Source organism: Bicyclus anynana, chromosome 9 (genome assembly GCF_947172395.1).
Source record: "Bicyclus anynana chromosome 9, ilBicAnyn1.1, whole genome shotgun sequence".
Taxonomy (NCBI): Eukaryota; Metazoa; Arthropoda; class Insecta; order Lepidoptera; family Nymphalidae; genus Bicyclus; species Bicyclus anynana.
In genome coordinates, this window is record NC_069091.1 from 4684643 (window position 1) to 4711348 (window position 26706).

The window sequence follows — 26706 nt, forward strand, 5'->3', positions numbered from 1 at the left end:
GAAGTCTTCTTTGAACTTGGTACAATAAGAGAGAATTTCATTTCGATCATGAGAAATTCGACCACTAGCAATAAATAACACCAACAATGAGCTATTCTGTGATTGTAGTTAAACTAATATCACAGGAGGGCTATCATTGTGTTTATGTTTACGTGTGTTCACATTGGGCCGTATTTGGCCATCACAGCCCATTATGTCCCTATTTGTTCTAGATCTTTTGTTGCGGCGAGGGTGAGCAACGTTCAGACAACAATTTGTCATAAAATAAAAAGATTTATTATCCTATGTGTGCAATACGCAGCAGCTACTCTTTAACCATCGTTATTGTGCCCTTTTATAGCGACAAATAAAACTGGAATGAGAAAAGTAATATTATACAAAAGATATGGACATTGTTTTCGAAATATATTACCATCGGAGCTAATAAAACGTGTCGTCGACGTTAAATTTTCATGAGTATTAAATAGACTTCAAATATTTGAGACGAGCTACATTTTCACGTGGTTTTAGAGCCTCCTTATTTAAATCTCCAAATTGCGTCAGAGTTTATCACCAAAATCTTGTTGGAGAATACAATGGAATTTCTGTCTGTGAAGTATTTAAAAAAGGTTTGTTTTTTATTTCATATCCAGATCACGTGTTCAAGGAAATGTTTTTAAATATGTTTGTCTGTTTATTTGACATATAAAACTAGGAAGTTCTTATTTCAAAGCATTTTGAAGCTTTTACACAGAAATGCAAACGTATTACATATTTAAAAATGCATTCGCTTGAAAATTTGATCTGGGTATTTTTCTAGTTCTATTATATTTGTTGGTAAATTATTTATTAAGTAAAATTAACGTATTGTGATCGAAGAAATTTTACATAAACTTTCTAAATTCCTATATCAATTTTGTCTCTCTAATTTGTGTGACAAAAGTGGTACACAGGTCTCTCTGACCACAACATCGTGACAGATGGTCAGCATCGCAGCAGTGCAAGGGTTAAAGCGACATCTGCCGGCCACTATCAATCATTCCCGCTACACAATGTTATTTGTACCGTTGACTTATTGTTTGCCGATATCTGTCAATTCCGGATTCTTATTGACTTTTACAATGAATTGCTATTTTATAAAAGTTGCACACATAATATTTGAACCCATATTTCAATGAAATAATTTAAAGATGATATCTTTCAAACCAATAATATTTAATTATTTACTTTTGTTTTTAAGTTACTGATTATTATAGGTAAGTTTTATATGAGCCTGTTTTGTTGTTTATTTTCTTACTTATAAGACTAAAAAAGTACCTACTTATCTTAGTAAGTATATAGCATAACACAAATTACAATTATTTTAGGGTTAGCTAGCGATGTGTGCATTGTCCTAATACACAATATATTTATTTTACTAAAATGAACTATTGTCCACATACGCCGGGACGAGTCAAATAGGTACCTAATTTTAACATGGAAAACTAAATAAATTCTGTATGTTAACCGAAGTAACATTTAAATAGGAGCATTCCTGAGATTTCTTTTCCGACTTTCCATCAGCCGAACTTTTTACAATAAGGAAACAGATAAACATGTGCTCGAGCTATTAAACTTTGTCATCGGCAATTAGTGAAGGCGCGACTAAACAATTTATAGGCCTACCTCGTAGACATATGACACCCATTCGGATCGGCTGTTAACAAATTAAAACGATTTGTTCTGTTATTCTAATAGGGCTAGAGATGGGAAGCGTTCGTGTCGGGCGCGTATTTTGACAAAATTTATTACAACCACGCCTCCTTCGGGGTATTTTTACTCTTACGTTGGATGCCGCGACATCTGTTGCGCAGAAAATGCAGTCACGCCCTCCGCGGAAAGCTCGTGAATTTCGAAAATATTGACATTGATGGAGGCGGGTGTTTTTTGTATCGGCGACATCATAGACGTGAAATCCTTATCCACACATCTGTCTAGGGTTATTTATTTAATTTGACCAAAAAAGTAGTTAGGGAGGTAAGTACCTACTTACATTAAGCATGACTACATGACTAGCATGAGTACATGAAGACATGACTAGCACAAACCCCGCGAGAACCATGGATTTTTCTGGGATGAAAAGTAGCCTATGTGTTAAGAGTAAAATCTATTTCTATTCCAAATTTTTTATTTTTTTTTATTTTTTACAAGTTAGCCCTTGACTACAATCTCACCTGATGGTAAGTGATGATGCAGTCTAAGATGGAAACGGGCTAACTTATTAGGAGGAGGATGAAAATCCACACTCCTTTCGGTTTCTACACGACATCGTACCGGAACGCTAAATCGCTTGGCGGTACGTCTTTGTCGGTAGGGTGGTAAGTAGCCACGGCCGAAGCCTCCCACCAGCCAGACCTGGACCAATTAAGAAAACCTCAATCAGCCCAGCCGGGGATCGGAACCGGGACCTCCGTCTTGTAAGTCCACTGCGCCACAGAGGCCGTCAAAAAAAGTAGCCAATTAATAACAATTTTTTCTAAATGCAAAAAAAAAAACAAAAACACGCGTCCCGCACGCATCAAAGCGGGGCGACACCGGTACCCCGGTGTTAAATTCTCATCTCATGTCACCGGGGTCGCCATTTTTTTTGTAACAAAAACTTTATAGTAACGGCGGAGCAGACAGTGTGGCTCCAGGTTTTTGTATACGGTTTTTGCGACGATAAATCACGGTACGTTTAGGTTGATAGTAAAAGTTAGTTTAATAGAGAAAAAATCTTGTTCAGCAGCTATTTAGAGATTGTAATTGTTGCGATCGTAATTTTGACTTCTTGATGCTCATTGTTTATGTATGTAGTTTGACAGTAATTAGCTGTACATGGTTTAAGAATGCCACTGCTTAAAATCCCTCTGAAGGCTTTTAAAGCTTTTAAAAAATGTCAAGCAAAAAAAATTTTCAAAATACTGCAAACCATTGTTAAACCAAACAAGGACTGAAGATAATAGTTAATCAATAACTTCAATTAATTATTTTTTCTTTGTATAGTTGTTTTTTAATTTGTCACACAGGAACGTATCCCTTATAATCCCATATAAAATACCATTCCATTTTCACGGTTTCTTGTGTATTCGCGACACATTTAGAGAACGTATCCCCCGCGAATAATGAGCTTTTACTGTATAGTTCGCCTAAAATTCATCAGTGCCTGACTGAAGTCTTCGATCAGTGCGTGTGTTGTGTTTTCGCCTTTACGGAGTTCCGGATAAGCTTACCAAGACTTGGTCGCTAACTATATACCTCACAAGAAGGCTCAGAGTCACTCAGCGAGCGATGGAGCGAGCTATGCTCGGAGTATCTCTGCGTGATAAAATGAGGAGATACGCAGACAAACAAAATCTTTGACATAGCTTGACGTTTAGCGAAGCTGAAGTGGCTATAGCTTGGGCACATAGTTCAAAGAGTTCTTGCACTGAATAGTCACTAAACATCAGGTAAGATCACAGTCAAGGTCTAATTTGTCATTGAATCAATTTTGTCAAAAATCCGAGTAAGAAGCCTATGGTTTAACTGTAACATCTATCAGCTCATAATGATGATGATGATGACATTCCAAATAGGTAAACTATGCTTTACAACGAATTAGACTCCAAATATTAAAAAAAAAAAAAGATTTTAAACTACGCGGTAGAGAGAAGACACCCCACTAGGTGAACCGTTGACATGAAGCGAGTTCTAGAGCATGGTGTTTGGAAATCCGAGTTGGCTTATGGCTTAGCTGTGGACGTCAGTCGACTGATAATGATGAAGACGACGACATTCCAAATAGGTAAACTATACTATATAGCCGTGATAGCCCAGTGGTCATGACCTCTGCCTCCGATCAAGAAGGGCGTAGGTTAGAATCCGGTCCGAAACATGCATTTCTAACTTTTCCAGTTATGTGCATTTTAAGAAATTAAATATCGCGTGTCTCAAACGGTAATGGAAAAACATCGTAAGGAAACCTGCATGTTGAGAATTTTCTTAATTCTCTACGTGTGTGAAGTCTGCCAATCCGCATTGGGCCAGCGTAGTGGACTGTTTGTTTATCTTTCTCAAACTGAGAGGAGACTGGTGCTCAGCTGTAAGCTGAATATGGGTTGATAATGATGATGAGACTACATTTTACAACGAATTAGTCTCAAAATATTTTTAAAAATTGAGTAAAGTAAATAAACTACGTGGTAGAGAGAAGACAACCGTATAAGAAAATCAACGTTAATTTTAAAGGAGTAAAGACCCCGAACGGCCGCGCCGGTCATATTTAGGAACGTCGAGATAAACTTCATAATCTGAGACACGAACTAACAGGACAAATATTTGTACCGGCTTAGGGAGCTCATCCGTAAATCATATTATGAACTGGCCGGGCTAACCCCTGATTTAGGATTACCTTCTTTAAATCATATTGAAGTGCGTACTTTATTTTACTTATAACCAAGAAGATATTCAATAAATTGAAATAAATGTCCTTTTCACTACTCTTGCTCAAAAACACTGTCATATTACCACTCCACAGCGGGGCTAAACAAACATTTCAGCCTCTAGGGGCTAAAGTAATTTTATTTTTTTAATACTTGTCTGTTACGAGTACAAGCCAAGTACTAGCCTACTATAAAACGGAGGAGGTTTTATTCGAAAATAGAATCATTATAGGTAAGGCCCTGATTGTTTTGAAAAATAAATAAAAAACTTTAAATTGGAATGAAATGCAGCGTTCTTGTCTGTGGAATGCGTTCATTTGCGAATTCATTTCAGTTGCGAATAGAGCGAGATTTGAAGACATGGGACATCCTTTACGGTGTAGTACCTTTGCCTTTTTCTCATATGAAAAAAATAAAATTAAAAAGCGAGAATTTAAAAACAATTGGCGTGAATAATACACACTTGATTTTTTTCAGAAAATAATTGTAAATTTGTGACCGTAACTTACATATTTTTCAACAATAATTTTTATTGTTATTGTTGTCTTCATCTAGTGAGAATGGTAATCCTAATTTGGAGATGAAATGATGAAATTTTCAATCTGTTACCATCAAAGTCCAGAAGCATTTACTTAAATACTTACCTACGATACCTACGAAAAATTTAATAAGTGAAGAAAACAACAACGAATGGATTCACTTACGAAAGGAGTTTTTTAAACTATTATCTCCCACGTTTACCTCATATACTCATTATTCATCTTCACAGTAGTCGGAAATTACCGGGTAAAAGCATCTCCCTTAATATCCAAAATTGTAGACTTTGTACATTTAATTTTCAATTAAAATAAATCATTGAATATTGAACTAAGCTATTTTATTTTCTCGCAATCGTAGTGAAAAGCAGAGTGTAACACGTGGGGCTAAACCCATTATAAACTCGGTTTCTATTTAGGCGGCCCTCGCCTTACGTCTCGGGCCCTAAAAATACCTCGTATATAATGGGTCTTTTTAGCCCCTTGTATAACAATCTACTATTTATTTAGATGGCACACATATAGCGGTAGTAACCGCATCCTTCAAGCATCTTCGCTGTTTTCCGGTCTCAGGTGATGGTTTTCGGTATAATTGTAGGCACATGAGGCTTTCATAATTCCCTAGAAGTAAAACTTCAGGTCGCAAGGCAATGCATTGTGCGACGTTTCTATGTCCCAAGCAATGCTCTTTTACAAGTATAAAATACGCTGGTTTTCTACTTAACATAAGACTACAGACCATAAAAACGCTAAAGCTAGTGGATGAGACATTAATTGTGGAATTCGTCAACTATTTCAATTTGTTTTTCGTAGTTATCAGTTTTCATTTCTTGTTTAATATTTAGTTTACTGTTAACATGCCCGATAAAGTCCCCGTACTTACATAACTTTACTTAAATCGTCTACATCCGCTATAAAGAAATAAAATCTTGAATTTATTGAAAGATCTGAAAGGCTGTGGAATCCCTTAAGTGCGCCAGATAATTAGTTTCCCATTTTTCCGTGAAGCTAATAAGAAAGGGTGTTATCCGAAGGTGTAAAAAACCGACAAAATCAACGGGGGATTTAAAGGAATCCGCAGAATCTGCTCAATTTAAAATTAAAGCCACGAAACGTGTTTTTCGCGTATTTTATAAAAATCTCGGGATATGCGAACAATCTTCGACGTAAGCTCAAGCGCCAATATCATACGCTAAACCGATTACTCGTACTTTTTTATTATTAAATTATGAAAAGGTTTACGATACCGGTTTTTATTCGTATTCGTATATCACTTACGAAAAAAATATGAGATTTTATTTAAAAACATTTTGTCATTACAAAGAGCAAGCGTCTTTGCTTTTTCATGAATACACAGTAACAGTACAGTTATACCTATGTAGCGCATAGTAGCGCAGTGATAGCCCAGTGGATATGACCTCTGCCTCCGATTCCGGAGGGTGTGGGTTCGAATCCGGTCCGGGGCATGCACCTCCAACTTTTCAGTTGTGTGCATTTTAAGAAATTAAATATCACGTGTCTCAATCGGTGAAGGAAAACATCGTGAGGAAACCTGCATACCAGAGAATTATCTTAATTCTCTGCGTGTGTGAAGTCTGCCAATCCGCATTGGGCCAGCGTGGTGGACTACTGGCCTAACCCCTTTCATTCTGAGAGGAGACTCGAGCTCAGCAGTGAGCCGAATATGGGTTGATGACAGTAACAGTACAGTTATACCTATGTACCTATTGTAAGTTTTTTTTCTTCTTAAAAAATTTTGAAAAATTAATAAAAAAATATTATCAAACCTTTTACTGCTACACCAGAAAGTTTCAACACTCGCCAAATGACAACTGCAATTGACTAATGAACTTCGAGTACACAATAGCGTTTTAATAAAATAAAATGCATTCTAATCCCCTATTTAAATTCAATGGCAAAGCAAGTGCAGGGCTAATCATCGCAATATAATGGTCCACCGGTTTCGGGGGGACGTTTTTTATTGTGCAAGCGAGATAGTTTAACTGTTTCCACACAAAAAACTATGATGAATGAAAGGGACGGACGATTTAGTCGATTCATTTGGATTGACTTTAAATGATTGCCTTTTTTGTTCGCCGGTGATGGATTGCGAATCATTTCGTTTACGCCAGCTTCACGTGTGTTAAATTGTGTCTGTTTTTTGTATAAAATAAATCGCTACTACAAATTTACTGTAGTACAATTGATACAGCTGTATTTTATAGAAACAGCATAAAAATTTTAGAATTTAAACTATCGTGAGTGTTATTCATATTAATTGATTATGAAACACGGCTAAAACTCACGTGATATTACGTCGGAGTATGCCCGACTAGTTTCGAACCCATACGGGGCCCTTAGTCATGAGCTGGTTCTTGCATCGCGGCACGATCCAAACTGCGAAGCGGCTGCGCGACGCGCTGCTGCACGCATTGCGCGCGCGGAGAGGGGTTGAGTGGTGGGGAGTGAAGGTTCCGTTACACTCTCCGACGGTTCATTAATGTCATCTTCATTAGACTCGTCTTCTTGTAAGCAAACCGAACTAATGCTATCTTGTTCCAAGTTTGTTGTATGTGACAATGAAAGAAATAGCGGTTTCCACGCTGTGGGCAGCAACCATCCATGATCCCGATTAAAATTCGGGTGACGACTAATTTCTATCGCTTCACGTATCTTACGAGGTACTAGAAACTTTTCCCTTGACAATACAGAAGCCTTATCAAAACGGATATAATGAGTCGTACCCGAAGCTAGAACATGCTCGGCTATTGCTGAACCGTCCGTGTCCACATTCTTCATGCTCCGTATGTGTTCTTTTACCCTTGTGGTGATGTTACGGCGAGTCTCACCGATGTATGATCTACCACAGTCACACGGAATCTTGTACACCCCGGGCACGTTCAGCGGATCCCTATCCTTAGGCGATCGCAGTATACTCTTCACCAGTGCAGGTGGACGAAACCGCGTCACTATGTCAAATCTCCGTTGGAGATAGTGGCTGATTTTGTCCGTCACGCCCTTCACATATGTTAAGTACACTGGTGACCGGTTCACACAGGACGGTTTCCGCCTAGTTGTTGTTTGTGCCCATCTGGAACTCTGACGCCAACTATAGCCATTGTTCTCCAGCGCCTGTCTCACCACTCTTAGTTCGCACTCAATATAGGGTGGGTCACAAAGACTTAGGGCTCGATTTATGAGGCTTCTTGGTACCGACGATATCTGCGACGGATGGTGGTGCGAACTCGCATGGAGATATCTATTGGTGTGAGTCGGTTTTCGGTACACCGTTGTATGTAATTCACCACCAGACCCCCGGATCACCATCACGTCTAAAAATGGCAGACCGCCCTCTTTTTCTTCCTCTTTCGTAAAATGAACCTTCTCATGTAGACTATTGAGACACTGGAATATTATGGCCAAATAATATAGTCTACATGAGAAGGTTCATTTTACGAAAGAGGAAGAAAAAGAGGGCGGTCTGCCATTTTTAGACGTGATGGTGATCCGGGGGTCTGGTGGTGAATTACATACAACGGTGTACCGAAAACCGACTCACACCAATAGATATCTCCATGCGAGTTCGCACCACCATCCGTCGCAGATATCGTCGGTACCAAGAAGCCTCATAAATCGAGCCCTAAGTCTTTGTGACCCACCCTATATTGAGTGCGAACTAAGAGTGGTGAGACAGGCGCTGGAGAACAATGGCTATAGTTGGCGTCAGAGTTCCAGATGGGCACAAACAACAACTAGGCGGAAACCGTCCTGTGTGAACCGGTCACCAGTGTACTTAACATATGTGAAGGGCGTGACGGACAAAATCAGCCACTATCTCCAACGGAGATTTGACATAGTGACGTGGTTTCGTCCACCTGCACTGGTGAAGAGTATACTGCGATCGCCTAAGGATAGGGATCCGCTGAACGTGCCCGGGGTGTACAAGATTCCGTGTGACTGTGGTAGATCATACATCGGTGAGACTCGCCGTAACATCACCACAAGGGTAAAAGAACACATACGGAGCATGAAGAATGTGGACACGGACGGTTCAGCAATAGCCGAGCATGTTCTAGCTTCGGGTACGACTCATTATATCCGTTTTGATAAGGCTTCTGTATTGTCAAGGGAAAAGTTTCTAGTACCTCGTAAGATACGTGAAGCGATAGAAATTAGTCGTCACCCGAATTTTAATCGGGATCATGGATGGTTGCTGCCCACAGCGTGGAAACCGCTATTTCTTTCATTGTCACATACAACAAACTTGGAACAAGATAGCATTAGTTCGGTTTGCTTACAAGAAGACGAGTCTAATGAAGATGACATTAATGAACCGTCGGAGAGTGTAACGGAACCTTCACTCCCCACCACTCAACCCCTCTCCGCGCGCGCAATGCGTGCAGCAGCGCGTCGCGCAGCCGCTTCGCAGTTTGGATCGTGCCGCGATGCAAGAACCAGCTCATGACTAAGGGCCCCGTATGGGTTCGAAACTAGTCGGGCATACTCCGACGTAATATCACGTGAGTTTTAGCCGTGTTTCATAATCAATTAGCATAAAAATTGTGTCCACCAGCATCGTTTAAAATCTTAATCTCAGTAATTAAATAGCACGAAGTTATACTATTACGTAGTCTTTGTCGTACAGTTGTCTAGTCCATCTCATTGTAAGTAGACAATACTCTACTTCTTTGACTCTCCTGACTCTCGTTTTATTCTTAAAATGACAGAAAGCTTGGCAACTTTGTTCGTAACACTCCCGATGGTCCGCGCGGACCGGGGGGCGTGTAGCGATGAATGAAAAACCCACGACTGATGCACCTCACTTCCCCGCACGCACGATTTCACACTTTCACTTTCTTTCCCCCCCGTCGCCCGCATATCATGGGAGTGTCATCAACGAACTTGCCAGACTAAAATTTTAAGTGTACATTATTAGGTGATATTTTTGAAGAATTCCCCCAATCATTACAATATGATGATAAAATGCAATCCTTAAAATTAATGTTACTTATCATTTAATAATTATATCAACATTTTTCATAAATTTTGATATTGTGTTATGTGTTTCGCTGCACTAATTTTTATATTTTTTTAAATTCTGTGTACCTACCTACAATGTACATGTAATTTTACATACATGTAAAATTACATGTACATTGTAGGTAGGTACACAGAATTTAAAAAATTATAAAAATTAGGGCAAAAATATAAAACTCGTTTTTTGTAGTCGGTCAAAAACCAAACATTTTTGCAGTAGGCCGAGAACCGATCCTTCCTGTATGCACCCCTGTCCCGATACTAATTGCGTAACTAAACGGCAGGGGCGCGTAATCCTATATTGATGTGTTTGTAAAAACTATCCGATCTCCCCCCTCCCCCCACGCAGCTTCCCGTTCCGCGATATATTCAGTCTTCACTGAATAATTTATTTAACCGGCGCGTGATGAGCGTAATTTGTTCCTTTGTAGTATTTGATATTTGTATGATTTAGATTGCCGATAGTATAATGATGTTACAATAGTACAATTGGATTTTTAAACCCTGAGTGTAAAGCAAGCAAAGCTTATAAAAAATTGGGTTATTTATTTATTTATACTTTCTTTTTAGAGCACAAAAATAAAACTTAACTAAAGAAAAAGAAACAGATTAAGAAGAGAGCAGCAGGGAGTGACATTTGCTATCGACAGGTCACGTGATCAAGATCTGTCATTCTCATACATTTTTCTAGTTTTCGAAGCGTCTGTGATCGTAGAAAGAGATTCGATGTGCTACAAGTGCAGGTTACAAAAGGCGGCCTCATCGCTAAGAAGCGTTCTTTCAGACAACCTTAGGTTTAGGAAAACATAAGGGCATTCGCAGATGATGTTAAACTTAAGCAGGTGGGGTGCCAACCTTTGGTTTAAGACACTAGCAGGTGTTGGTGGGTCCTCGTTCTGCCGAGAGCATTTTTAGCTGTCGCATCCGATATTGCTCTGATATTTTTTATCTGTTATTTATTTCCTTTTTTTATTTTTTAACAATGTTGGTTGGTTAAATACAAAATTATTCAAACGACTATCGGAACAATAATAGTTGACACAACATTCCACATGCCGGTAATCTCGTGAGCAAGGTACTCGGCGTGTATTTTGATACTTTTTCCTTTTCTTGCTCTGATATTGATTATTATGCAGCAGTATAGTAGCATGCAGTAGCCACTCACCGTTCAAGTCCACGTCCCTGCAGGGCTAACGGCAGGACATCCGATAAAACTGATCATTAAGACTTCTAATAGTGGTCGTGACAGAGTCGAACGTTACAGATAATGTTCGACTCCTGCCTGCCAATCCACAAAGGAAGAGCGTGGTGAATCTACCTACAGATGCCTACAGATGCCTGGCCTTGCAGTGGGCTATTAAATAACTGGGTATGAGGATGATGCCACGGAAACGTAACAAAAGTAAATAAAATTTATAGCAAAATGAGTCTCTTCCAAAAAAATTTTTGGTATCACTTAAATCTAAAAGTTGATATCAATTTTTTTAGCCGACTACAAGAAGGGTTATGTTTTTCGCGCGTATCTTGTATGTATGTATGTAATATTCTTTATTACCTCATATCTTCCAAACCACTGAACGGATTTACGCAATTAGGATATCGTTAGATTTGTCTTAATAACCCAAGTGTTCTTAGATAGGTGAAACTAAAAAAAAAATTACAAGACGACTGTGAGACGTTATAGACTAGAGGTGAAAAAAAAATGTTTTTCTAATATTGCAATATGGGTATCAAATTCAAGAGCTTTTTGTGAGGATTCTAAAATGGTATATCATGGCCATGTTTAAAAAAAACTACAATTAGAAAAACGTTATTTATTAGTTGTTTATACAAAATACGCGAGGCGGATGACTATAGGTGCGAGCAGGTTTGTGAAGTGAAGTTATAAAATAGACTAAATTAAATATATTGATTATAAAAATCGGCTAAGTGCGAGTCGGATTCGTCCACCGAGCGTTCCGTAGGTTTTTTTGAATATTTGCTTAACCTCGGTTGGACGTATAAATTATCGTACTTTGTAATGAACGTAATAAATAAATCCGAAATTAACCATCTATCGTAACTAAAAAGTGTGAAATAAATTAATTAATTAAACAAATAAAAAAAACCCGACTGCATAAATAAAGTGTAAAAAAACTGAAAAGAAAAAAAAAGCTCAGTATAGAAGTGTAGAAAGCATTTAGAAAACAGTCGGGACCTACTAAATAATATAGAAGAAATCATTCTATCCAATATCTAAGTCGGGACCTTAGATATGCACTTTATGCAGTCGGGTTTTTTTATTTGTTTAATTAATTTATTTTTTAATGTTTCCGAACAATAACTGCTTAAAAACATTAAACGCAACCTCATGCGCAAATGCATAAAAAAATAAAAGACAAGTAACTAATAACTCATCATCATGAAAAGCACTTGACTATCCATAAAATAGTCACTAGCCACGGATCATCAAAACCGTTGCACGTGCTACAAATCGATGACTTTATTTATAGAGATGAATATTATAAAATGTGATCCGTTTATCAAAGGGACCGACAACGAGCGTGACGCGATATGTGGGCACATCGCATTGTATACAAAATTACGGTTTATTCATGCCACGCTGATATGATACGCAATTCTCTATTATTTTCATCACAAAATGATCTCATTTAAACTTATTTTTGCCAATGATATTGTATAAAAGAGGAAGATTAAAATTTTTTTTTAAAATATCATCGAATTTGCTAGAAATTAGCGACGTTGTATAAATATTTATTTATCTTATTTTATTTTTCTTAATTTGGTTATTTAAGTATTTTACCTATTTTTGGTCAATTGCTTTGTTTTCCTTTTTCTTTTCTATTAAACTGTCCTTGTATTAGATAAATATAACGTAAATAAACACAATATCAACCCAGAAATTTTTGATTTTTGACGTGGTTTACTTTAGTCACGCTTAAAATAGCACTTTTTCATATAGGTCGAAATGCAAAAACTGAATGCTGTTAGTAGTAAAAGAAAATTGACTATCATGAGAAGAAGAAATAACTGAACTACGGAACTTACCTAATGATTAGTGTCCAAAATATATGCAACAGGAGGTAATACTAAAAATAAATTATGATGCTACAAATTCTCATCGACTGAGATAAAGGTTTGGGTTCGAGCACCACGTACCTACGCCTACCAGTCTTTACGGGTTTTTCGAGAGGAATGAAAATGTTATTTTAATTTTGAAAATACATGGGAAATATTCCTTGTTTTTAGAGCAAAAAAAGGAATATTTCCCGTTTAATTATCTTTTGGGAAAAAAGTGTATCAACTTTTGGGCAATAAGGTAACCTAACCTAACCTTTATTTTAAGTTGAGATCCTTAAATTTACAATTCTGGGACTAAAACAAATTGCTATGAACTAGCGGATGCCCGCGAATTCGTCTGCTCTTAGAATTCTTTACCCCAGCCCTTACAGTAGTTTGCTGTAAAAAGAGAGTAACTTCTTCCGTTTTCCCAACATTTCCTTTCACTGCTCTGCTCCTATAGATCGTAGCGTGATAAAAAGTATACCTAGGGGTGATTAGTGATATTGATGCCAAAATTGCAATCAGTAAAATTTTTGTCTGTCTGTCTATATGTTCGTTATAGAAACAAAAACTACTCGACTGATTTTAACGAAACTTGGTACAATTATTATTCATACTCCTGGGCAGGTTATAGTGTACTTTTCATCACGCCCGATCAATAGGAGCAGAGCAGAGAAAGGAAATGTTGGAAAATTGGGAGAAGTTACTCCATTTTTACAGCGATACTGTAAGGGCTGGATTAAAGAGGTCTAAGGGCGGTCGCGGGCGTCCGCTAGTTTTGGAAATATATTTCAAGTACAGAATTGACCTCTCTACAGATTTATTATAAGTACAGATAGATATTCATTTGTTTTTAATGCGTCATCATTATCAGCCGATGGACGTCCACTGCTGGACATAGGCCTCTTGCATGGACTTCCAAACGAAACGGTCTCGAGCCGCCAGAAACCCAACCAACCAACCCGCTGAATGTCCTCGGTCCACCTAGTGGGAGGTCGACCAACGCAAGCTTTCCGGTGCGGGGTCGCCATTCCAGCATCTTGGGACCCCAACGGTCATCGGCTCTTCGAACTACGTGCCCTGCCCATTGCCACTTCAACTTCGCGGCTCGCTGAGCTATGTCGGTTACTTTGGTTCTTCTGCGGATATCCTTTTGATGTGTACCTGCCTACTCTACCTATTCAAAATATCACCTGAATCACAGTTACTATTTACTTTATATATGTGTAGCTTTCACTATCTTCATTTGTATACGTCATTAGATTTAATACAATTTGAATAAGTCTTATTACATCTAAACAAATAAATCTGTTTGTTATATTTTGTGACGTTTCATCACAATTCACGCATCATGAATGATAAGGTCCAAAGTTCATTATCACACTTTGGACTATTTTAAATGATATTATATTTGTATCTTTAAAATTGAATGTTTTTCTATTCAATTTTTAATAACAAGTATCCTATGACTTTCTACGTAATATGAAGTTATGAACTCAAATCATGCCAAGTTTCTTTTGAATTCATTCCATAGTTTCGAAGTGACGTAGGTACATTTTACAGAATTCTTGTTATTCTCATTTTAGTATCTTTTTAATTTAGAGCCTCAATAGCTCAACGGTAAGAGCTGTCAGACTCATCACCGAGGGGTGGTGGTTCGATCCCCGCCCCGTTGGTCAGTTGTCGTACCCACTCCTAATACAGTCTTTCCCGACTAGTTGGAGGGGAATGGGAAGTCATATTTAAAAAAGATATGGCAAATATTCTTAAAAAAAATTACAATAATTAGCTAAAACTGGCCTTAATTATAAGAAACAATTGGATATTTTTAATAAAACAAGGTATTAAAGGGTCCGTCCTGGCAACATCCAGAATCATAATCTGCATGCTGAGTTCAAAACTGTGAAGAGAATATTCTCGGTTCTCGCACACTCAACTCCTCAAAGCGCCTGGTTTAAATTAACCTTATTTCAATGTTAGTAATAGTTTTCAGCAATGCGCGTTGCCGTCTTTGGATATGATCCGGTAAACGAACAATATGCTTGGAAAGAAGCAGGCGTTACTTTGCGGAAGTTCATCATGACTAGGTATATATTGCTATCATCCGCGAAAAGTCGACGAACCCAAGCGACAACGTCACCCAGGTCCGACAAAATACTCTCCACGTACGTATCACCCCGAAACCGGAGCATCTTCAGGAGATGTTGACTCTACAACGAGTACGTACAATTGCAAGTATAATCGTGAGAAATATGCTATAATATATCTACGTACTTACATTTCAACTTCTCAAGCGGTTCGTGATGCAACGGCGGCGCGTGGTGCAGCGGCGTATGCTGTGGTTCATGGTGCAATGGTGCCATCAGGCTCGATATGGCTGAACCAACCGACGCCGCCACAGACTCATGGAGATGCCCGCCCCCATGGAGCTCCAGCTCGCTCAGACACAAGCCGTTCTCGCTTAGCGGCTCCATGCCAGCCGCCAGCGCCTCCTTGTACACGCGGAGATGAATGGTGAAGCCTTTTGGTCGCGTTTGGATGAATGAGTCGCCGATGCGACTGCCGTTTTGTTGTTAGGCCTCTCGCATTTGGTGTACCTTGAAAGAAGGAGACAGTTTTTAATAATATGGCGGTATAGACAACCCTGTCCTTTTGTGGGGTCCCATGGTGTTGAAATGGCGTCCCAAAACTAGAAAGTACAATGTTGGTCGACCCCCTCCGAATGATGATGCAGCTTTCATAAACTAGCAACCTTTTTTTTATTCTTTGCAAGTTAGCCCTTGACCACAATCTCACCTGATGGTAGGTGATGATGCAATCTAAGATGAAAGCGGGCTAATAACTTGTTAGGACGAAGATCGAAATTCACACTCCTTTCGGTTTCTACACGGCATCGTACCGGAACGCTAAATCGCTCTGCGGTACGTCTCAGCCGGTAGGGTGGTAACTAGCCACGTCCGAAGCCTCCCACCAGCCAGACCTGGACAAATTAAGTAAATCTCAATCTGCCCAGCCGGGGATCGAACCCATGACCTCCGTCTTGTATATCCACCGCGCATACAACTGCGCCACGGAGGCCGTCATAACCTTGTCCCATTATGGGGTCTCAAGGTGCTGGAATGGCTACCACGCATTAGAAAGCGCAAAGGTCGATCCCCACCAGGAAGACTGACTACATCAAGTGAGTCGCAGGGATACTCTGGTCGCTGGCTCACTATCATGATGTTTGGAAGTCCCTACAAAAGGCCTATGTCCTGCAATGGACGTCCATCGGCTGATATGATGATGATGACAAACTGACTGTATGATGCAGCGAAGGGTTTACTTATAGGTTTTAATCTATGCTCTAATAAGCAAGCAACCTACTAAGATAAATAGGTTGTTTGCTTGATTAAATAAGGTAACTAAATCCTCGTTCAAACCCAACCAACCTCTGGTCTGTACCGACTCTTATGACTGAATTGATAGATGGCATTTTCAGTCACTTTTCAGAACGATAGACATGCAAACACAAACCGAAGAACCACAAGCTAAACATTGTTTATAAACACATAATTTCGGTGAACCTCAAAAATAAAACACCCATCATGCCCGCGAATTTTCGGGAAAAGAATGAATTGATTTCTTCCATTCATAACACAGACGCTAAAAAGAACTCGTATTAGAGGTAAATTTCCAAAAGAAGAGTTTTCTACAAAATTCTAAGTCCAAATACAGTAGATATGGGTACTTAATTATCGTTATTTTTGAGTAAACGAAATCCAAAAAAAGTTCCAACTGTACCAAAATATCTGTACTATATAACAAGTATTATCAGCATGATTTAGTGTGCTCACACGGCGCTGTAAAAACAAACACTGAACCTAAATAGCATCGTGATGGAGATATACGAGTACAGCCTAACAACTTTCATATTTCAAATGCGCTGTCAGTAGATGGCATCGCTTTTTGGGATCATAAAAGGTGGAATAATAGGTGGGAAAATGCTCGCACATAGTGATTTATGGGTTTAATTGCCCTTTTTGCATATGGCCGCCGTCGGGAATTCAATGTTCGACAAAAGAACAAAGGTGCTATGATATCGAAGCGCTAACGTTTCGCCCGACGGCGCGGTAAAGTTATACTGTATGTTTTATTTTTTAACTGTTATGATGTGCATATGTTTAAATTTAAAGGTCACACCCAGTACGCTACAGAAATATAGTTAGTTAATTGACGAAAAATACTGTATTTCATAATAAGTCAAATCAATAAAAAATAATTCTAAAGTGCACAGTTGTTATTTTTTATTTGTTGAAATATTGCATTTTAGTATTTAGGTACTCTGTCAATCAAACTGATATCAAACTAGTTTTAAACTAATATTACCTAGTTTTTATTTTATAATTTATTATTAAATTACACTTATGTACCTATTTTGACATTGTAACTATCCATTCCTCAAATCTGTATATATTACGTTTATCTGTTTAGCTGGTAATACAAAATTCTATTCTCAGACCAATTACCTTATATACGAACTAACCTACTAACCTAACACTGTCAAAAATATACTGCATATATAGAATCGATGTTTCATTGTGTTAAAATTACACGTGTGTGTATTACAATTTAAAATGTATAATGGGTGTATAATTATATTTATTGGTGTTAAATATTTTCGATGTGTGAGTTTACCTCGTTCCCTTCAAAAAACGACAAACAATTTTATAGGTGAATTTAAGTGCGATGCAAGTCCAATATTAGGTAATAATTGGCCTGAGATTCTAATATATTCAAGAAGACTGTCCCCAAAAATTTATCAAACTTATTCACTGAAGCATAGATGAAGAAATACACGATAATAAATATATAACATGAATGAATCTCAATATGTCTATGACAGAAAGGCGTGACGTTACATCGAAAATGATATCTGTAGGCCCAACATGCGACCAAACGACGTATCTCCTGAATATAAATAGGCAACCGCAAATGTCAACCAATAGTAGCGCACACGGAAATATCCGCCGCATTATGTTGACATTTTGTCTATTTATCCTCACGAAATATGTCGTTGGTCGCATGTTTGACATACTGGTTCATTCATAGAGAACACTTAATCACAATTTGTAAAATGAGTGAGTTAGGTACTAAAAAAATTAAGCTGTTGATAATGAACTAAGAGCCTATAATAGCCAGACCTACCTCATTTTACAATAGCTGAAACTTTGTGAGGTCATTCTACCATAAGTACAGTAGACTCCTACAGATACTACTAGAGATTGAATCATAGTGGGTTTAGGGATTACCTCCTAAAGCCACTATGGTTTAATGGCTAGTATAAAGTGTCTAGCAGGCAAATTCACTATCTTTGAAGTATGCTAGTTGATATATTGAATAGGAATTAAGATTTTATGTAACAAATGTCATCCCGTGCTTACTGGTGGATATTAAACAGTAGGTAAATGGCATTTTGTCAATTTATTTAATGTACATTTTAATAGGTTGCTAATAATAGGACCAAAATAGTGAATCGGCCAACTGTCCTCATTGTCAAAGTATAGAAGATGATTTTTTGGATATTTTCTACGGGAAATCAAGATCTAAAAAATTTTCTCAAAAAGATGCCATAAAATTCAATTCCAATAATTTTTTGCCTGAATAAGGGTTTATACCTAAATGGCTGAAAACTAAATGACTAGCGATTGAGGGCATGATTTTATTTATTTGGTATATAAGAGAGGTAAATATAAAAAAAAAATGTGTTTTGGACGGTTGATAGTCCACCACGGCCTAAATTCTAGATTTTAGGCTTAAATTAGCTATAGTAGGAGTATTGACTCCAACCTTACCACTTTGTTAATTGTATATTATGTACGTAGATATATCTTAGTATTTTGTACATATTTAACTATTTTCTTTCTTTTCTCATGAAATGCGTGGATTTTATTTTCTTTTCTCTAGTACCTACTACTGTACACCATAACCCTATTTATCTTTATAATTTTCATTATTAGTTTCTTCATTAGGTAGCCTGGAAGAGATCGCTTGTTAGCGATAACATCGTTAATTGTGCATTTTGTAAATTTATTTAATTTATAATAAAATGTATTTTCTTTCTTTCTTGTATAAAATTAGATAGGTCTAGCTATTACAGGCTCTCATAGGTACCTACTATTAGTGTTGACACACCCATTTACCTATAGGTATTATTTTCCTTTGTTTTATCATCTAAGGCTTAACACACACTGAAATTATTATATACTAAAATACTTTTTTTTTCAAGTACCTATAATATTTTATATGGATAATGATAATAATTATATTTAAAACAGAGAGGTCTAGGTGAGCGCGCTTGCCAAGAAGATGTCTAACATCCACTCTCACTATATCCTTGAAGATGATTTACTCAAGATAAAGTTATCATAAATAAATATTGCAGTTACAACATTGCAACTAAACTGGCACCGAAAATACTAAATCAGTGCTGATTTTAGTTATTAAAAATCTAGGTAGGTAGATCTAACTGAAAAAGTATGATTAGAAAGATCTCCAAGTACCTAGTTATAGTCAAATTATGTTCTGAGAAGTTCGATTGGCTTGGGATGCTGTGATTCTAACTGACCAAGCGCGTGTATGTGTATAAAATGTTTTTCAGATAGCATGGGTACGGTGACACTTCGTTTCACTCTTGAAAGTTTGCCGCGATTCACGATAATAGTACGTATTATGAACGTCATAAGGCAACTGTCACCGTACCCATGCTAACTGAAAAACACTTTAGGTACATAAATGAACTTCAGGAGAACGTTTCTAATATCTGTCAACTACCTATCTTGTCTTCAAATACTTATCTGTATGTACCTACACATTAAAACTACGTCCAATGTATCCAAATCTTACAACTTAACAGAAAAAGCAGCATCTTATCAAATTGGAAAATGTCTGTAGTTTGCTTAAACCCTAAATATATTTTAATGATACGGTAAATGAAGTAAAATTCCAAGCGGGATTATCATTATGATTAATTACTATAAGATTATTATGAAAATGTCATTTTACCTCAACTCAATGTTACCAACCCATTCAGTTTTAAGAATTAAATACATTTTAAACAAGACATGCCAGCGAAATTAATCAATTTGACGCTTTTTTCGTTTAATTCCAAACAATTGATCAAAATTGCATTTTTTTTGAATGATTATTATGTAAAGACAGAAAATATGTCATGATAATACCATTCTCACTAAGTAATTATGTAGATAGTTTCCTTAAGTGAAGAAATTTTAGCCAAGCTATTTATAACGAATATAGGTACAAAATCATAAGATCTGATGTTCTATCAGATCTTATGATTTTGTTCTATCAGATCTTATGATTTTGCATTTCAAGAAATTTAGAAAAAGTAATCAATAAGGTAGGTACATAAAAAGTAGGTACATAATTTATACCATTGCATTAAGAATGACACAACAATATGAAAAACAAGTCATATCTATGGACCTATCTATATCAACTTAGAGGTTATGTTAGAGATCAGTAAACAAATAAACTTTACATACTTACCACCAATAGATTCCGGTTAAAAACACAGTCAATTTGTTCACCCAGGGTTTCTCTTATAAATAAGGATCCCATTTTATAAATAAAACAAAAACTTTCATTAATTGATTAAAGTTACCGACAACAAAATCATTTTTACTAAAAAAAAAACTACACGGCAAAATGTAGAGATTTATAAATACAAACACTACACTAACAATACACGCAATTCTAACACAAATATCACAAAACAGAAAGGTATTCGTGTTTACCATAAACAATACGGTTACACAATATTTTTTTTGTCACAAAACACAAGACAATCACAAAATCAGATGTCACATCGTCGTCGTCAATTGAAAATCAACACAACTTTGTACATCAAATACATCGTGTAAGTTGTAGAAGTGAATGAGAGTTGAATGTAAAACATGTGTTAAGCGACATGTAACACAAATATTTGAGTGTATCTATTTGTATCTCGAACACCTATCAGCTGATAACGTGACTTTGTGTATCGATATTGACACGGATCACACTCGTTCCGTGAGAAAGGTTGCCCTTTGTAAATCTGTTTTCGATAATGTTACAATTTTATTTCATCTAGGTAAATTCTTACTGCAGTTACATTTCGTTTGAGTAAAAGATTTCTCCAACAACAGAACGAGATTCTGCCAGATATAGATACATCCTGAAGCTGAAGAGTTTGTTTGTTTGATTGAACGCGCTAATCTCAGCAACTACTGGTCCGATTTGAAAAATTCCTCCAGTGTTAGATAGCCTATTTATCGAGGAAGGCTAAAGGCTTTATATTTTCCCTGTATTTCTACGGAAACGAGAACTACGCGGGTGAAACCGCGCGACGTTTACTACAGGATATCAAGATAAATCATGTCAACATTATCTAAATTTAGACTGAAGTTTCATTCCGTTTGTATGAAAGGTTTCTCGTGGGATAAAAATATATTTATCCAGCATAAATTTTTTGTCCAAACTTATTTTGTTTACCAAAACACAAGTATAACAACTTTAGCGTTTATTAAAATTGGTACCGTACGATTGAAGAAGTTTGATTTAGGCATTTTCTTAATCTTAAAAATATACATATAAGGTAAAACTAAACAGTGCCTGTATTTTAAACAGTACTTAGTCGGGTTTCACTTTTTTATCTTTATCTTGTAATCAACTCAGTACGAGTAGGTACGTATCAGTTTATCACCAGTAGCCGAAATGGATAATGATATATTATTTCTGTCGATATGTTCCATTATCGCCTTTAACACGTTCACTGCGTTAGGAGATCTAAAAGACCTTTTTTTCTGATTGTGGAAGTGACCCCTTAATAGGACCTCAACGGCGTCACACGCAGAAGCATTGCCTGATCACCAAAGGCAGAAGCAGAAGAGATGAGCGGAACGAATCTCTAAGGGCGTCTCCTATGAAACTCCGACCTTGGCTTAGACGGTTAATCTGGAAGGGTGGTCGTGGGTTAAAAAATCCACGTCAGGGTGACGTCAGATATCAGGGACGTCGTCGTGCCGGTGTAGCTTGGGTTTGTGTTGCCTGGGAAGCGGTGACGTTTGATATGTCATCATCAGAATCGTAAAGGACGTTTTTCGGGCGTCTGGATCTACAATCGGCGTTGGGATCGGGAGTGTAAAAAGACGTTTGCGGCGACGGAAGATGGTGCTGTTATGCTGTTTATCGTGAATTTTTTTATGTGTGACTAAATTAAATATAATATTTGCTTCTCACTTAATGTTTTATGCAATGGTGTGAGGAAAGAATGACGCCGAAAATATATTTACACCTTTAGTCCTTGCATTGCGAGGTTTGACGATACTCGTGAAATCTGAAAGACCTTGCAGCCGTAAGCAAGGGACGGTGGGGCCGTTGGTTTTATTTAGTGTTAGAAAAGCAGAGTGATGTAAATAAATGATCATATCAACTTTAGAAAAGGGGTCGATCACTGGTAAACCGTAATGCTCACGAGCTCACCTCCTACCACCTACTACTAATGTGAGAACTGAAAATGTCTTGAACCCCCTGAATCCTGGCTCCGCCCTTGGACATTTCAATGTTCATTCGTCATTTAATAATTTAATTTAAATTTAATTAAAAAAATCAAAATTAAAATATATACCTTCATTACTTAGGTCACAATCTATCTACAACATTTTTTTTGGACCAGTTTCATTTACTTTTATCCATCAATACCTGATGGGATGGCATTCTAGATACCTTTAATATCGTTTTTTTCATCATTCAAACATCTCTGATCTAGATGGATGCCTTGTCAATAAAATTTTAAATTTTAATTACTTACCTACCCACATTTATTAATAGATTGACTTTGATTAGCTTTAGTTAAAGACGAATGATTGATGTTGATAACACATATAAAGCAAAATTAATTAATACGACGCGTCTTAAGATATTTTCAGTATTATTAATTTTTATCATGTTTATGTGGTAGAAGCAGGTGTTCCCTGGCAAAATTTATGAACAAACTAGCGAACGCCCGCGACTTTGTCCGCGAGAAATTTTTAGTTTTTTACAAATCCCTCGGAAATCGTGGATTTTCCGGGATGAAAGTAGCCTATGTGTTAATCCAGAATAATATCTATTTCCATTCCAAATTTCAGCCAAATCGGTTCAGTAGTAGCGGCGTTAAAGAGTAACAAACAAAACATCCATACAAACTTTTGCGTTTATAATATTAGTAGAGGAAGTAGGATATGAAATCCGTGATAACTTAAGTGGATTATGACCTCTGCCTTTGACTCCGGTGTAGATTCGAATTCGGTCCGGGACATGCACCTACAACATTTCATTTATGTGCATTTTATGAAATTAAATATATATCGTATCTCAATCAAAACCTGCATACCAGAGAATTTTCTTGATTCTCTGCGTGTGTTAAGTCTACCAATTCGCATTGGGCCTGCGTGGCCTAACCCGTTTCATTCTGAGACTCGCCGAATATGGGTTGATAAATGATGATGAAATACGAAACCTCACTAGCTAATAATGTTTAACTTTGTTGCATAAAACTAGTAAGAAAATATATTTTTTACGCACTTATTATAGCAATTTTTTAATGATATCTATTTATTATTTGACTAATTAAACATTTGTATAGGTACCTATTAATGGTAAAACATTGTTACCTAATACATAAGAACATCTTTGTTTAACTAAATTTAACGTTTCTTGCTAATAAACGATTCTGATTCTGATTCTGATTCTGACTCTATAACGACCATTGTGTTTACCTACTTGTAGTGACCGACGGCTATGGACGGTTAGTATTGCTCCGTTACACTACATGTAAGATTGACCACATACAATTAGGTATTTTATCTATATTATTGGCCTAATAGTAGGGTAGGGTTGCCTTATGTACCTACCAGCAGAATAATTCACTAACTTTGACTAAATATTTTACTTGACACAATATAACATCATCATCATCCATCATCATCATCATCAACCCATATTCGGCTCACTGCTGAGCTCAAGTTCAAATGAGAGGGGTTAGACCAATAGACCACCACGCTGGTCCAATAAAATTTCTCAATCGATTTGATGTTTATTTCAATAATTAAAGACAAAATTAGTGAACAGGGCGGTTGGACGAAAGTCATCATTTTATATGGCATATATTTCTTTAAGGGCAACCTTGGCCTTCATAATGTCCAAAGTCCTTATTATAATAATTATTGACAATAATATACCCACCTACCTAACCTACGTGTGTGTAGGCTCTCTTAAGTGTTAAAATTGCGGTTAAAACACATTTATTTTCAAGTCAAGGTACTGAGTGCCTACAATTGAATTTCCTAATAAAATGATTTATCTGCACATCAAACACGAATATCTTAACGTTCCATGGATTTACCGGTGCCTGTGTGGGTCCTTAGAGAGAATAACTTCAAGCAAATTCCAGGACTTGAGTTGAGACCCGGGTCAAAATTGTAGGATTTAGGCTTAAGTTTAAATAATATCTCCGTAACCGTATGTACGAGTACTTTCAGGGGTCCATATTTAAAGAAGAATATACTAACTAACTACTAACATAATTTAAGAAAACTTACTAACAAAATTTAAAATGTAAATTGGAAATGTAATAATGGAATAAATGACTTATTTATTTATTTATTATGTACGAGAAGTAATCTGTAAATTCATAAAAAATAGTAACCTAATAATATAACCGAGTATATATTTTAATTTTTTTTAAAAATACATACTCGGTTTGTTCAGTTAGGTATAGGATCTGCCCTCGGAACCGGTAGTAGAGTCGCTACGAACCATATTGATAATATGAGCATTAGCAGACACAATAATTATTTATTTATATATATTTAAACTTAACAAACCAATTTAAAAAAACCTTGTCTGTTTAAAAACATGCTCCCTTTTCCTCTGAGAGACTGCAGGTGTATTAACCTTAACAAACTAATTTAAAAAAGAACCTTGTCTGTTTATAAACATGACCAATTCCCCTTTTCCTCTAAGAGACTGCAGGTGCAATCTCTATATTTTCTCATTCTCAGGAATGTTACACAGATTACAGACAAATCAGACACAGAATCTATTATTTTTCTATCATGGAGGTGTATCTACTAACAGCGACTTCCATTTTCAAACTGTTACAGAGAATTTCTTGAAAGAAAACCCCAATAAATAACATATTTTGAAATGAGCAAACCAAGAATGTACGAATCTCTGTATCGATTATAAAGATTTTCGATAAAGATATTTTACAATTTATATTCATCAATTTCGAGCACGGAAACATAATTATGTACTTATTTATAATTTAATAATCCTAATTAATTATTATTTATTAACATACTCGTACCTAATACTCATTTCGTATAACGCTACCATTTAGCCGAAGTGTCAACTAAATTAAGTACGTACCTACCTATACTAAAGTTTTAAAGTTTACTGATTATTATACTAAGTAGGTACCTACCTACCTACTACTAAGTTATATCTTGGGATATGTCAATTAAAATATTGCTTATAGCTCTATGTTAATCTGGATATCTATCAATATCATATCTATCGGTAATTTCTCACAAATCTTCACTATGAAAATTTTTGGATTTGTCAAATGCTTATCGAATGTTCCAAACTTAATAAGTATTTTTTTCACAGTAATCTAAGGAGAAATGTTAGATAATACAATTCCTGGACTATAAATACTTATAGGTAATACTAAAACTGTGCAGGATTTATAGAACCCTAATAGAAAGAAATGAACTCAGTGTTTTCAAATTGGTATCCAATTACTAACGTTGTCATAGTTGCTCTCGAAGCTTACTTACAGTGGACAGATGATTCCCCGGTACAGTCGTCCCAGCAGCTGAGAGGATCACAGCCCACCAAATCCGCGGATATCCGTCATAATCTGCTGCAAGCTCCGGCTTACGCACGCGGTCAGCCCGTCACCAAACGTAAACACAGAACAGATATCGATAAATCAAACCGCGCGATCTCGACCTGAGTATTTCTAAAATCCGCTAAATCCTTGCGGGGCGTAAAAAATACTAGTATTAAAAACAGTCTTAAGTGGGCTTACGAACGCGCGCGCTACGGCCCGCACTGGCTCTAATCTCGGCCACTTCCCGACGCAATTTGAACCTAACTCCACCACTCTATACATCATTCGGCATTCCCGCCCACCGCGACGCCGCGACCGTATACGCTCCTCTCGCTCTGTTGTATACATTTTCCGAATGGTGCTGTTTCGCTCGCGCTGAAATCTCGCCGTGTTGAGTTTTCAGTGCGTGCGGGGGTCGGGCGCGGGGTTCAGTCAGCTGGCCGAACTTATGCGGATAAAATCGACTTTTTATCGGGCGGCTGTGACGCCTCGTGACGTCACTGTTTACTTCGGGTGGACGTGGACGTTATTGTGACATTCAGTTAATTGAATTTATGTAATTTCAATTTTTTTTCTAATAAATAGTCATATTCAGTAGATTAATATTAAAATAATAAAGTATTTAAATACGATAAAAATAAAGTAGTCTACTCATATTGTAGGTACTTAGTCAGGTTGCTAGGTAGGTACCTACCTATGATATGTAACTTCCTTATATTACAATATGTAG

At 36.9% G+C, this 26706-nt stretch overlaps 1 protein-coding gene across 1 annotated transcript in view; it reads right to left on the reverse strand.

Moving 5' to 3' along the window:
* The window catches only part of LOC112047272 (pituitary homeobox homolog Ptx1), a 62563-nt gene extending 36354 nt beyond the window's left edge, over nt 1-26209 (reverse strand). The window contains exons 1-2 of the mRNA XM_024084338.2: nt 25921-26209; nt 15336-15654 (exon numbers count right to left, since the gene is read on the reverse strand). Coding sequence (XP_023940106.2) covers nt 15336-15531 — 196 coding nt within the window. The 5' untranslated portion in view covers nt 15532-15654; nt 25921-26209. The remainder of the gene's footprint in view (nt 1-15335; nt 15655-25920) is intronic.
* Nucleotides 26210-26706: the final 497 nt, after the last annotated feature.